The sequence below is a fragment of the Sorex araneus genome, chromosome 5 (genome assembly GCF_027595985.1).
Source record: "Sorex araneus isolate mSorAra2 chromosome 5, mSorAra2.pri, whole genome shotgun sequence".
NCBI lineage: Eukaryota > Metazoa > Chordata > Mammalia > Eulipotyphla > Soricidae > Sorex > Sorex araneus.
This window is the reverse complement of record NC_073306.1, coordinates 153,006,196-153,019,200: the sequence shown is the minus strand read 5'-3', so window position 1 is coordinate 153,019,200 and position 13,005 is coordinate 153,006,196. Positions and strand designations below refer to the sequence as shown.

General features: G+C 58.1%; 1 protein-coding gene across 1 annotated transcript in view; it reads left to right on the top strand.

Annotated features, from left to right (window-relative positions):
* The window catches only part of FAM184B (family with sequence similarity 184 member B), an 85,913-nt gene that overhangs the window by 69,595 nt on the left and 3,313 nt on the right, over window positions 1-13,005 (top strand). The window contains exons 10-15 of the mRNA XM_055140463.1: window positions 2,725-2,878; window positions 4,656-4,786; window positions 6,539-6,669; window positions 8,005-8,151; window positions 10,196-10,313; window positions 11,930-12,034. Of these exons, the coding sequence (XP_054996438.1) occupies window positions 2,725-2,878; window positions 4,656-4,786; window positions 6,539-6,669; window positions 8,005-8,151; window positions 10,196-10,313; window positions 11,930-12,034 (786 nt within the window). The remainder of the gene's footprint in view (window positions 1-2,724; window positions 2,879-4,655; window positions 4,787-6,538; window positions 6,670-8,004; window positions 8,152-10,195; window positions 10,314-11,929; window positions 12,035-13,005) is intronic.

Sequence of the window (13,005 nt, the reverse complement as noted above, 5' to 3'; positions counted from 1 at the left end):
GTTTAGCGGGAGCCCGCGCTCAGGTCCTTGATGGGCGCGGGCAAGCTCCAGCCTGCGGCAAACAGTTCGCTTCAGCGTGGCTGAGGATGAAAGTCATCGGCCCTAAAAACACATCTCGCTGCTGGACGTGCAGAACGTGAAGTTACATTGTTCCATTAACCATGAAAAGAACTGCTCTCTCTGTTTGCCACAAGTGAACCCCGACGGCATCAACAGAGTATCTCATAGTGAACACAGGTCAAAACTGTCACCAGGAGGGTCCCAGAGAGAGAGGACAGTGGATAGGGCATTTGCCTGGATTTGGCCCCCAACACCCCACATATCCTCCCCTGAACGCCACCAGCAGTGACCCCCGAGCATAGCAGGAGACGCTGAGCACCACCAGGCGTGGCCTGGAAACAAATGACAAAGAAAATCCCCGGTCAGTCAGCCTGTCAGCAAGCCTAGACACTGTTTTTCACTTTCGCCCGATCCAGCACTTTCCCCCCGAGGGTGGGGAAGAGTGTCCCCCATTTCCTCTAAGGAAAGATCACAGACCGCAGGTGGCATCTCCTACGGTATCCCGAGCACTGCCAGCAGGATTGAGCGACCCCCGAGCACGGCCAGGCATGACCCCCCAACCCAGACACCAAAACGTTAGGGGCTGAGGCTCTGCGGTAGCACATGCCTTGCACAGGGAGCCCCTGGGCTGGGTTACAGCGCCCCCCAAATCTGAAAAGGACTGAGAGGGCCAGCAGGGTGTGGCGGAGGCAAGGCCCGCCTGGTCCCGCTGCACTGAAGCCAGAGCCACGGCGGCCCCTGAAGGAGCCATAGCGCAGTGGGGAGCGTTAGCCTTGCACATGGCTGACCCGGGTTCAATTCCCAGCATCCCACGTGGTCCCCCGAGCACTGCCAGGGGTAATTCCTGAGTGCATGAGCCAGGAGTAACCCCTGTGTATCGCCGGGTGTGACCCCCAAAAGGGGGGAAGAAAAAAGAAAACACATTATGAAGATTATTATGTCTCACTGTGGGGTCATTTAGTCACTGTCGAGGGCGGGCTGAGCGGCTGTGGCCAGCAGCCGTCTGTGCTACTGACTCATTGAGCTGAGGGCACTTCGGTGCCGCTCTCCCGTGAGTCTCTGTGTGCCCACTGGGCTGTCAGCGCTGTGGCATTTGGAGGGGTCCAGGACCCGTAGGAGCCACGAGGGGCCGGAGTGATAACACACCCAGGAGAGCGCTTGCCTTGCACACGGCTGACCTGGGTTCAGTCCCCGGATCCTGTGGTCCCCGGGCCCACCACAAGTGGCCCCTGAGCACGGAGCCAGGAGTGAGCCCTGCGCTCTGGCCCCAAATCAAAAAACAAAAACTGGACGGCCGAGTGTCCAGTGGGGCAGCTGCTGTGGGGCGTGGGGAGGCGACTGGGCCTCGGGAACACGCCCGACAGAGCCCGAGGGCTGCCCGCCGGGGACGCGCCCAGCAGCAGATGCGGACCCCAGCAAGGCCGCCTGGCCTGGGACGGGCAGAAGCAGAGAAGGTTTGAATGGGCACGACGGAGGCAGAGCTGGAGTCTCAGTCCTGGGCACAAGGGCTTTGCCGTGCTGTGAAGAAAGAGGGCCCGGAGCGACTCGGAGGGAAAGGGTCATTGGGTAAAGCCAATATTGGTGGCTCGGCTTGGTTTGGGGGCCACACCTGTGGGTGCTCAGTGCTTACTCCTGGCTTTGTGCTCAGGGATCACTCCTGGTGGGGTCTGGGAGACCACAGGGGTGCCTGGAATTGAACCCGGGCTGGTCAAGTCCATGGCGAATGCCCTGCCGGCTGCACCGTCTCTCTGGCCGCGCTGGGGAGAGCCTTAGGGGTGAGGCACACAGGGAGAAAGGTTCCCCTGGAGGAGTCAGCCCAAAGAAGGCCAAGCCAGCGGCGTTCCCGGGAGAGACTGGCAGAGCACTGCGCCCCAGACTCCCGACTGTGCACGGTGGGTTGGGTCTCCCCGAGACTGGACTCTCCCAGGACAAAGCGCGCGATCAGGGCGAGTATCGAGCTGCAGGAACCGGCTCGCTCACAGGGTGGCTGGGGCCGGAGAGGGCCTGGCATCGCCCCCACCCTGCTCACGTCCTGGGCATTGCCATGGTCCCCCAGCACCACCCAGGGCCCCTCCTAGGCAGAGTCAGGAATAGCACTGGGCACCCCCTGTGTGTGGCCCGAGAACGAACCACAGAAGGAATGAATGGGTGACGGAGAAACGAGCACCGAAATGACCCCAAGCGCAGAGACTGAGTCATTTCTTCTCAGTGTCAGACCAGACCGGGATGAGACCGGAAAAGGAAAATGCGGAGGGACCCTCCCTGCCTCCCCGCCCTCCTGCCAGTTCTTCTCTGCTCCGCAAGGCCCTTCACAGACTGTCACTCCCATTTCACTCCTCCTGGCTCAGGGGAAAGATGCTCATCTCCCTTCTCCTGAACGTTGAAGCTGAAGCCAACCAGTCAAGTGTCTGTGTCCATCTCTTGGCTTTCTTTCTCTCTCTTCCTAACACCAAATTATCAATAAACGTAGCCATGGATGGGGATAAAGTTCACTTGGTACAAAAGGGCTGCTGTGACCAGGCCATCACTGCTGCCATCCCAGAGGCATGGGAGAATAGAGGAGTGGCGAGTGCTCCGGGGGTCTGGAGGAGAAGGCTGGTCCGGGGAATGGGTCTGCTGCTCAGTGACCATTTTCATGCTTCTTCCCACCCACTTTTGCCACAGGCCACAGAAGAGCACCCGGAGAAGGAAGGCAGCCCCAGCGCGAGCACCACGAAGGGTCAGCACCAGGCACAGCCGCGGGAGCTCCAGGCCTCGGAGGCAAAGGCCCCACAGGAGCTGCAGGGGGAGCTGGAGAAGGCGCAGGCGCAGCTGATCGGTACCCGAGCCCACCCTGGACGGCCATGGGCAATGGCGGGGCGAGGGCGGGACGCGGGACCCTGGCCAGCAACAGGCTCTGTGGTGGGGAATTGCATCACCCTCCGCCTCCTTGTCCTTTGCTCCAAATTGGAGTTAGCGTGAGGGCCCCCGGGGCAGGACAAGATGGTACCAAGTGCCCAGCACCTAACGGGAGTCCAGTGAAACTAGCTCTGGCGCTCACTGTCTGTGTGGCCTCGAGCAAGTTATTTGACAACTCTGTGCCTCAGTTGCTCATCCTGTAAAATGAGAGAAGTGAGAGCATCCACCTCACTGGGCTGTTCCTGGAATTGCACCCGTCAGCGCGTGGGAAATGCAGGAACCAGCCTGGAGCAGAGCAGGCTCTGTGTGATTACAGGTTGCCGGTCACGGCTGCCGGCAGGGGCCACTTAGATTTTTGCAGATCGTGTCTCTCTCTCTGTCTCTCTCTCTCTTTCCTTTACTATCTCCTCAACTCTCATCTTCCTTCTTCTCCCTCTTCAGAGACAGATGAAATGCCTGGCATTAAAGACCACTGTGACTTTATTGCGTGGGTTGTTTTTCCTCTTTCAAACGCAGACAGTGCTCTTAAGATCATTATGGGAAAAAAGTCACTTTGTTTTTCTTTTTGGGTCACACCCGGCGATGCACAGGGGTTACTCCTGGCTCTGCACTCAGGAATTACTCCTGGCGGTGCTCAGGGACAATATGGGATGTTGGGAATCGAACCTGGGTTGGCTGCGTGCCAGGCAAACACTGTACCCGCTGTGCTATTGCTCCAGCTCCCTCCCCCCCACCCCAGAAGTCACCTTTTATATTGCCTGGCTGGTGCCTGGCTGACTCCCCAGGGCGCCCTCTAGCCCTGCTTCGGGAATGCGAGGGGGGGCCCGGCGGGGGCTCGGGGGAAGCACAAGGCGAGTGGTGTCTGCTGCGGATGCTCCGTGGTCCAAGTGCAAATACTGCTGTGATAGCGGATTTCCGAACATCGGGGTGTGCTTGGAGCCTTTAGAGAAAACAAGCTCTAGGAACGCAGTCTCCAACCCTACTGCAGAGGGAAGAGGCCCCCTGGCTTCACCATGACATCCATGACTGTCTGAAGTTAGGTTTCGGTTTACTAAACTGGTTTTACAGAAAAGCTTAATAAGCTTCTGGGAAGTCTTTTACAGTTGATGCACTTTCACGGGCTCATTAATTTTCCTGGTAAATTCCATTCACTTGTTTTACAAATCTGGGTCAAGCACTTTCTCTGTGCCAGATGCTGATCTTCACGTGTATGGAACTGAGAGAGCAGAGTTCCCAAGGCCTCCCGCAGTCGCTAACATGCAAGGTCGCAAAAGTCTAGGACAGAAAAGGGCCAGGTTTGGGCGCTGGAGCGATAGCACAGCAGGTAGGGCATTTGCCTTGCAGGCCGCCGGCCCGGGTTTGAATCCCAGCATCCCATATGGTCCCCTGAGCACCGCCAGGGATGGTTCCTGAGTGCACAGAGTGTGCTCGCCTTTCCCGTGGCCGACCTGGGTTCGATCCCCGGCATCCCATATGATCCTCTGAGCCCCACCGGGCGTGATCCCTGAGCACGGAGTCAGGAGAGAAAGCCTCTGAGCGCTGCCGGGTGTGGCCCCAAGGGAAAAAGAAAGCTGGAGGGGAACTTGATCCAAACCCGCAGCTGCTCTCCACGTCTCTGAACCCGCCCACCACCCCCGCGGGCCCAGCCGGACGCCCCCTGAGCTCCCGCCCCTCACCCTCGCGGCTCTTCCTTGCAGAGACCCTCCGGAAGGAGCTGGCCGAGCAGCGGGCTGCCTGCTGCCAGCACCGGAAGGACCTGGACGCCCTGCACGCCGAGCGGAGGGCCCGGGCGCCGGGCCACAGTGAGGACCACGCTGGCAGCGCAGAGGTCAGCGCTCCTGCCCACGGCACGCCCTTCCAGGGGTGCCAGAAGTGCACCGCGTTCTAGAAGGTTCCTTCCCTCCCTGATTGGCAGTGGGGGAGCCGCTTCTCCCACAAGCGGGGGAGGCCTGTGAGCGCCTCGCTTTGGAAACAGAGCAGCAGGAATTTGTTGTTGTGATTGAGCTTTTTTGGTTTTAGGACCACCTCTGGCCAGGCGCAGGGCTTACTCCTGGCTCTGTGCTCTGGGGTCACTCTTACTCTTGGTGGGACTGGGGGGGCGGCAGGGGGGAGGGGGGGAGGGGGTATTTATAGATGCTGGGGATAGAACCGGGTTGGCACGTGCAAGACATCTCTCTCTCTCTCTCTCTCTCTCTCTCTCTCTCTGGTCCTACAAATCAAGTTTCGTATTTCATGTTTTGATATTTTAAAATATTTGTTTATATTTCATGTTTTAAGCATTGCATATGGCTTTCATTTTTAATATTTGTTTATATTCACATTTTGAGGACGCACCTATCTGTGCTCAGGGGCCACTTCTGGTGGAACCCGGGACGCCGTATATGATGCTGGGGATCAAACCCAGGCCGTCCAAGTGCAAGGCAAATGCTGACCCGGGTGCACTAGCTCTCGGCCCAGCATGCATGGAATTGTATTCATATCTTTGTTTAGTCACCATGAAATTAGAAAATTATTCATGACTGGGCTTTAGTCATACAGTGTTCCAAGACCAATCCCCGCCCCGGTGTCCTTTCCCTCACCAATATCCCCCTCTGCCTCCACACCACCAGTCTGCCTCAAGGTGAGGCGGTTTTTGCTAAAAATTAGCTTTTGCACCGTGTTTTACAGCAGTGTTGCTACAAGGGTTTCACACATAACACTTCACCTTCCAGCACCACCTCCTCCTCCAGTTGAACCTTGCGCCACCATAGCCTTGCCCCCAGCACCCCCAACCCCACCCAAAGGGCATGGCTCCTGCTGAAAACCAGTTCTCAAGTTCTCTGGGCTTCCATTGTCCTCGGGCTTTTGTGAGAGAGAGAGAGAGAGAGAGAGAGAGAGAGAGAGAGAGATCATTCGTTCGGTGTCTGTCTCTCTTCCTCTAACTTCACTCAGCTTGGTACTGTCCAGGTCCCTCCACGTAGCAGCAAACTGCATGACTTTATCTTTTCTATGGCTGAGTAGTATTCCACTGTGTACATGTACCAGTTTCTTTTACCCGTCATCTCTCCTTGGACACTTGGGTTGTTTCCAGACTGAGGCTATTGTGGATAGTGCCTGATGTCATTTTAAATTCAGGTACAGTGGGGTACCAGACAGACTCTCGAGAGAGCCAATCAGGGTGGCTGCTGGGATCTGAGCTCCACAGACACTCTCACTGTCTGGCCGCCCCAGTGACTTGCACCCTGGGTCTCCGTCTTAATTGGGAGGCTCCCGCCACACCCCTTGCCTTGCTTCACCTCCAAGCCAGCCCTCGCTGAGCTCCCGCACTGGGCATCGTGGGTGGACCTGATACGCTGGTGTCCTGGGGGTGGGGTGGGAGGGCTGCCTGGAGTCCGCGGTGTTTGGCTGGCAGCGCCCCGTACGGCGCTTGCTTTGCATGCGGCAGACGCGGGTTCCACCCCGAGCCCTGCCAGGAGTGGCTTGGCCGTGAGTTGAGCACGCAGCGCGGGGCCCGACCTAGCCCCGCACACCTGTGGCCGTTTGGCCCCTTGGCGGTCTTGCACGCCCCTGGCAGCTTCCGCCTCAGACGCTTTCTCCGCAGGAAGGGACGGGCGCCGCTGAGCCGGGCGGCCCCTGGGAGGAGAACGCGCAGCTCAAGGACGCCGTGCGGCGGCTGCGTGCAGAGGTGGAGCAGCACCAGCAGGAGGCGCTGCAGCTCCGCGAGCAACGCAGGTGAGTCCGGTCGCGCCCTCCGCGCTCGGGAGGGGAGCCCTGAGCTCTACGCTGGGCACCTCCTGGCCTCTGGGTACCCGCTGGTCTCCCTTCCCTGGGAAAGACACTCCCCCGCCAGCACAGCGTTCACGGATACTATTAACTCTTCCCATCCAGGGTTCTAGAACTTCCAGAGGATGTGTATCTGATCTTTATTTTAAAATGTATTAAGAGTGTGTGGTTTACAGTGCTATTAGGAATATTTTCTCATGCACATATCACGTGCGTGTCCCCTCCCTCTCCCAAGGACCCCGACGCCCCTCCCTCCCACCAGGCCTCCCCCCTCAAGCCCCCCCCCAGTTGTGTGAGTTGTATCTTTAAGTCCCCCATATCCAGAGATATGGATATGGGGGACTTAAGATATGGATATGTGTCTGTCCCTTTCCTTCCATGACATCCTCTAATCCCATCCACATTGCTGCAAGTTACTTGGTTTTGTTCTTTCTCAGAGCTGCGTAGTATTCCACTGTGTCTCTATACACTGCACTGTCTGGATCCTCTCCTCTGTAGTTGGGCGTTTGGGTTTCCCATTTCTTGGCTCTGGTACTACGTGGGCAGTGGTCCCAGGTGTGCTTCTAACCTTTCCGATCCACGTGTTTGTGCTCGGGGGTAGATGCCAAGAAGGGGCACTGCCTACGAGTGTCTTTTAAAATCAGCCTTAGGGGGACTGTGGGGAAACAGCTTGAAATGTGTGCTTTGTGCTTTGATCTAGCTACGGGCCAGCCGCTGACCTCTCTAAAACCCGGTCACCACTTTTCAGGGCTCTTCCAGAGAGCGGTGACCGGTGGCGGGTGGCGGTGGCGGGACCCTGGTGGTTGCTGTTGGGCCTAACCCCACTGGAACGCTCTTCCTGGTCCTGGAATCCCAGACCCCCTCCCCGCGGAAGGCCGAGCCCCGAGCATTCGGTCTCCTTAGTCGCTCCAGGACTTGGCAGGCTGTTACCTGTCGAGGGAGCACTGTTAGCTTGCCTGTTTGAGACAGTAGGTCTGTGTTGCCACAGAGTTAGGATGTGTGTGTGGGGTCCCCGCCCGCCTTCCCTTTCTCTTCTGTGGAAAATGGCGTGGGAGCATACGGGGAAGCGCTGAGCAGAAAGCCCCTTACGTCTGGGTTCTCCTGGACCCCACAACTCAGAGACCCTCCCAGCTCCTCTTCCCATGACACGGAGCCACAGACACGCACTCCCGCTCCCCTTCACTGTCTCTGGAATTCGAGAAGGTGGGGGACAGCCCAGGGTCCGGGCGTTGGAACCCTGCAGTCTGGGCGAGTCCGTGGGCCTCCCCCCCCCCCCCCACGCAGGCTGCTGGAGGAGGAGCAGCAGGCCCAGCGGGCCCGGGAGGTGGACACGCTGCGCCAGGAGCACCGGAAGGAGATGCAGGCGCTGGCAGCAGACTTCAGCGGTGCCCAGGCCCGGCTCCAGGCCCGGCTGGCCGCCCTGGAGACGGAGTAAGTGTGCGCGGAGCTCCCGGGTGGACAGGCCTGTCTGCGTGCCGCGTGGCTAGGGGGCCCTCTCCTCTCGGAGACCCCGAGACTCCCTAGGCTAGCAGTCTCACGTCCCGGATGGTGGGCCAGCCGTCAGCGGGCGACTGTGGGTTCTGTTTTGTGCCAGAGACACGGTGGGGGAAGGGAGCTTCGCCTTGGGCTGTTTCACCCTCTTACGGGGCCGAAATGAGGAGCAACTTTTCATTTTTTATATTAATGTTTTGGAGGGGTCACACCCGGCGATGCTCAGGGGTTACTCCTGCCTCTGCACTCAGGAATTACTCCTGTTAGTGCTCGGGGACCATATGGGATGCCATGGATCGAACCCCGGGTCAGCCACATGCAAGGCAAACGCCCTACCCGCTGTGCTATGGCTCCAGCCCGTTGGAGCAACTCTTATGATGAGCATCTGCCTTCTGTCAATAACCATCATCCCTGCGCAGTAGTCCTGCAAGAGGAAGACTGTTCTCTCCACTGGCAAGTGAAGAGAGTCCGTCCCGCACACAGTAGTTGCTTTATTCAGTCACCAAAGAGCCCCTCAGAGCCTACCTTGCCCCGCCCCCGCCAGGGTTTCAGGCTTCAGTGTTAGGACAGGAACAAACCAGACTGTTCCCAGGCAGCCCACCTGTTCTAGCTGGGGACTCCTGAAGGCAGAGGACAAAACAACCTAATCACCACTTCACTTGATAGCAGGAAGTAAGCACATGGGGAGGAAAGGGGGTCAATGTCTAGGGGATGGCCAGGGTGGGCAAGGGCGGCTGCTCCAAGGAGACAAGGTGAGCTCAGGGAGGCAAGGCTGTGAGAGCCTGTGGAGAGCAAGTGCAAAGGCCCTGGGGTCCGAGGCAGGAGGGCTTCAGAGGCCTGAGTGAATGAGAGAGTTCGTGGGAGTTTAGCGGGTGGGTGAGTGGGAAAGAAAGGAAGGACCGTGTCCCAGATGGACGGGAAGGTATCACCTGTCTGTCTCCCACGTGGTCTGTCTCCCTTTTAGTGGACTCAGTTCAGGCTGCGCAGAGAGGAGATTGGGGACTTGAGGTCGATGCAAGGGGGAGGGGAGAGGCTTGCCTAGACCCAGGGGACAGGGAAGGGATTGCCTCTGTCCAGGTTCTGCTGGTGGAAGCCACGAGCTGCAGCAGCGGGAAATGAGCCTCCGTGTGTGGCCACTGGCTCCATCAGCGGTTCCTCCAGTGCGCAAAGGAACAAGCCCGGATGCACCCGTGTCAGGGAGCTGACCGCACACTGAGTGCTGACCCTTACAGCGGCCCCTCCCTCCACCTGGGTGCAGTGGGGCCGTTGCATTGATTTGTTTTGGCTTTGGGGAGGGCCACACTCAGGGATGCTCAGGGTTTACTCCTGGCTCTGTGCTCAGTGCTCAGTCCTGGCGGTGCTGGGAGACCAGAGGAGGTGCCGGGAATCGCTTGTCGGGGTGCAGAGCAGGCGCCCACCCGCTTCCTGGATGTGCGTGCTGGCCCCTGGGTGCCCATTTGCATGCCCATCTTCCTGTGTTCAATTTTAGTTATTACGATTGTTATTTGTTTGGGGGGTCTCAGCTGGCAGTGCTCAGGGGTTCCTCGTAGCTCTGCGCTGAGGCGCTACTCCTGGGGAGGCCAAGGATCGAACCTGGGTGGGCCGCGTGCGAGTTAATGCCCCTCCTGCTGTCCACCCCTCAACGCCGTAGGGGCCAGGCCAGCCCAAGGCGACATAGCTAGGGAAAAGGAAACGCGTTCACCAGGTCCCAGGTCACCTCACTCCAAAGCCCTGGCCTCTCACCAGCCACAGCAGGAACGCGAACCCTCCCCTGGCCCCGCCACCCACCAGGAGGCCGAGCCCCGCACCCGCACCCGCACCCCAGTCGCACCCCCAGCGCTGTGCAGCCGCGCCGCGCTCCCGCCGCGCCCCGAGCTGAGCAGCAGAGGGCGCCAGAGGCACGCGGGCGTTAGTTAGCGCGGGGCGCCCTGCGCTGGCGGCGGCGTGACGGCAGGGGGCGCTCACGCGAGCCTCCTGGGAACAGACGGAAAGACGCCGGGGAGAAGCCCGCCAAGGGCGCGTCCAGGCCCGAGGACGTGCAGCTCATCAGCCGCCTGCAGACCCGCCTGAAGGAGCGAGAGGACTTCATCCGGCAGCTCACGGTGAGGCCCCGCGCCCTGCCCGCCGCCCCCTCCCCTCCGCGCCCCGACTCGAGCCTGCGACGCTGCGGCCTTCCGTGTTGCAGCATCTTCGCTTCCCCGCGGTCTCCAGGTGAGACCTGGGGCCGCACGGTCCAGCGGGTAAGGCTTGCCCGGGGGCGATGAAACTAGGTAGGATAAAAATAATAAAAGTAAGGCCAGTCATTTCAATCCCCATCCATACAGTCACCCTTTAAAACTCTGTCATTGGTTGGTTTGGTTTTGGTTTTCAGGCCCAGTCCATGATGCTCAGGGCTTATTCCTGGCTCTGTGCTCGGGGCTCACTCCTGGTAGGGCTCAGGAACCGTACGTGGTGTCAGGGATCAAATCCCAGTCAGCCATGTGCAAGGGGAACATCCTAACCTCCGTACTATCTCTTCAGCCCCTACTCTGGTTATTTTGGTCTGTTGTATTAAAAAATATTCTCAACAGGAAAATGCAAGCAAAAACATCCTCACCTCCTTCCACCCACACACCCACACACATAGACTCATATATATACACAAATATATAAACACATACACATATATACGCACATGTATACACATACATATAAACCATACACAAATATAAATAAACACATATACACATGCACGCATGTATACATATAAACCACATACATACATAAATACACACATATGCACACATGTATATAAACCACACACACACACACACACACACACTCCAGGTCTCACCCCAGCTCTCCAGCCAGTTTCATGTTAGTTTTATCAACAAGGCAGTCAGGAAAATAATCACGACTGAACCCCATGGCATTCATGAGGAACTTCTTTGCCAAGTGTGGCAAGGGTCTGACGTGCTGCCCATAAATGTTTGTAAATAGGTAATTACCTCTTAGACAGACACATGGGGGGCTGGGGAGATAGTCTAGGGGTCAGATGTTCACCTTGCGCTGTCTGATTCTATGGCTGGAGTCACATCTGGTCCCCTGAGACCAGGAGTGGCCCCTGAGCCCGGAGAAGGAAGAAGCTCTAAGCATCACCAATTGTGACTCTAAAACAAACACAACAGGACTGGAGAGATGGGCCAGGAGATAAGGCACCTACCCTGCATTCGACCCTGGTTCAAATCCCCAGCACCACATTTGGACCCCTGAGCACTGCCAGGGCCACTCGGAGCACAGGGCAGGAGTCATCCCCGAGCACTGCTGGGAGTGGGCCAAGTGAGAAATTCCAAGCAGAGCAACACTGTAGATAATCCAGGGATGGGGGCACGTGCCTGCGCATCCCACCCTGGCTCTATCCCTGGCCCCACATAGGGTGGTCCCCGGAGCGCAGCCAGGAGCAAGTCTTGAGCACTGCCAGCTGCGACCCACCAGCAGCAAAGAAATCACACAGAGCAGAAGGAGAGGCAGGGACGGGGTGGGGCAGACAGCCACCTTGGGTTCCTTGGCCACAATGAACTGTTTGCAGGAGCCCCTTGGCGGCGGCTGCACGCTCTGCACCTGCTCCCCTTACAAGTGACGGGCGCCCTCCCAAACCGAGCCCCAACCGCCTCCACCCCTGCACCGTCCTTCCCGAGACCCCCTCCCTCCGCCTGCTCAGACTCTCCTGCTTTCCCAGGAGGAGCGCCGATTCCACTACGCCGCCTTCCCCAGTGCCATGGCCCACCGCAACCGCTCCTTCTCCTTCAACCCTCATCCCGGGTACCTCACTCCTTCCATGAAGGTAAGGCGCTTCTCCTGCTTCCCGGCATCCCTCTCCCCACGGGGGACGGAGGAGTCTTTGCATCTGCTGAGGTGGATTATGTGCACCCCTTCGGGAGGCAGGACTTTCTGCAGACCGTGAGTAACGGCAGAAACCTGCACGCCTCCGCTGATCTCCTCACCTGTGTGGGCCGTTGGGGAGCAAGCGCTACACGCCCACATCACCGCCAGTGAGGAGAGTCACGCTCACATCTCTCTCCTGCTACCGTCCAGTCTGAGTAGTGTTGGCGGGGCTGGAGAGCGCAAAGGCGTTGCACGGAGGGAGGAGGCCGGGGTCCCTCCCCGGCAGCACGTGGTCCCTGGAGCACTGCTGGGAGGAGCCTCTGAGCATTGCTGGATGTGGCCCAAACCAAACCAAATCAGCATCCTGAAAACTCTGCCACAAGCCTTATGGTCCATAGAACAGTGAGCCCCTCCGCAACGGATGTGAGCTCATTTATAGCGTGACAAGATTGATTCTTCTAATACTAACACATTTGAGGAAAAGGGGTCCCCGGGCCCTGCTGGGGTGCCATATGGCTCTCTAAAATATGAAGAAAGTGGGGGCTGGATAGCATAGCGGGTAGAGCGTTTGCCTACCTAGCATCGATTCCCAGTATCCCATATGGTTCCCGGAGCAATGCCAGGAGTAATTCCTGAGTACAAAGCCAGGAGTAGCCCCTCTATGCATCACCGGGTATGACCCAAAAAGCAAAAAACAAAAACAATAATAAAAAATAAAATATAAAGAAAGTGGGGTGCTTGTCTTGTACACAGCTGAATCAGGTTGGATCCTCAGTACCCCATACGGTGTTTGACCCCCCTCCCAGGATTGATCCCTTGGGGTGGAGCCAGGAGTAAGCCCTGAGCGCCGACTGATGTGACCCAAAAACCAACTAACAAAAATCTGACCATTTTAAACATAATACATGGTTTTAAATATTTATGGAGTGA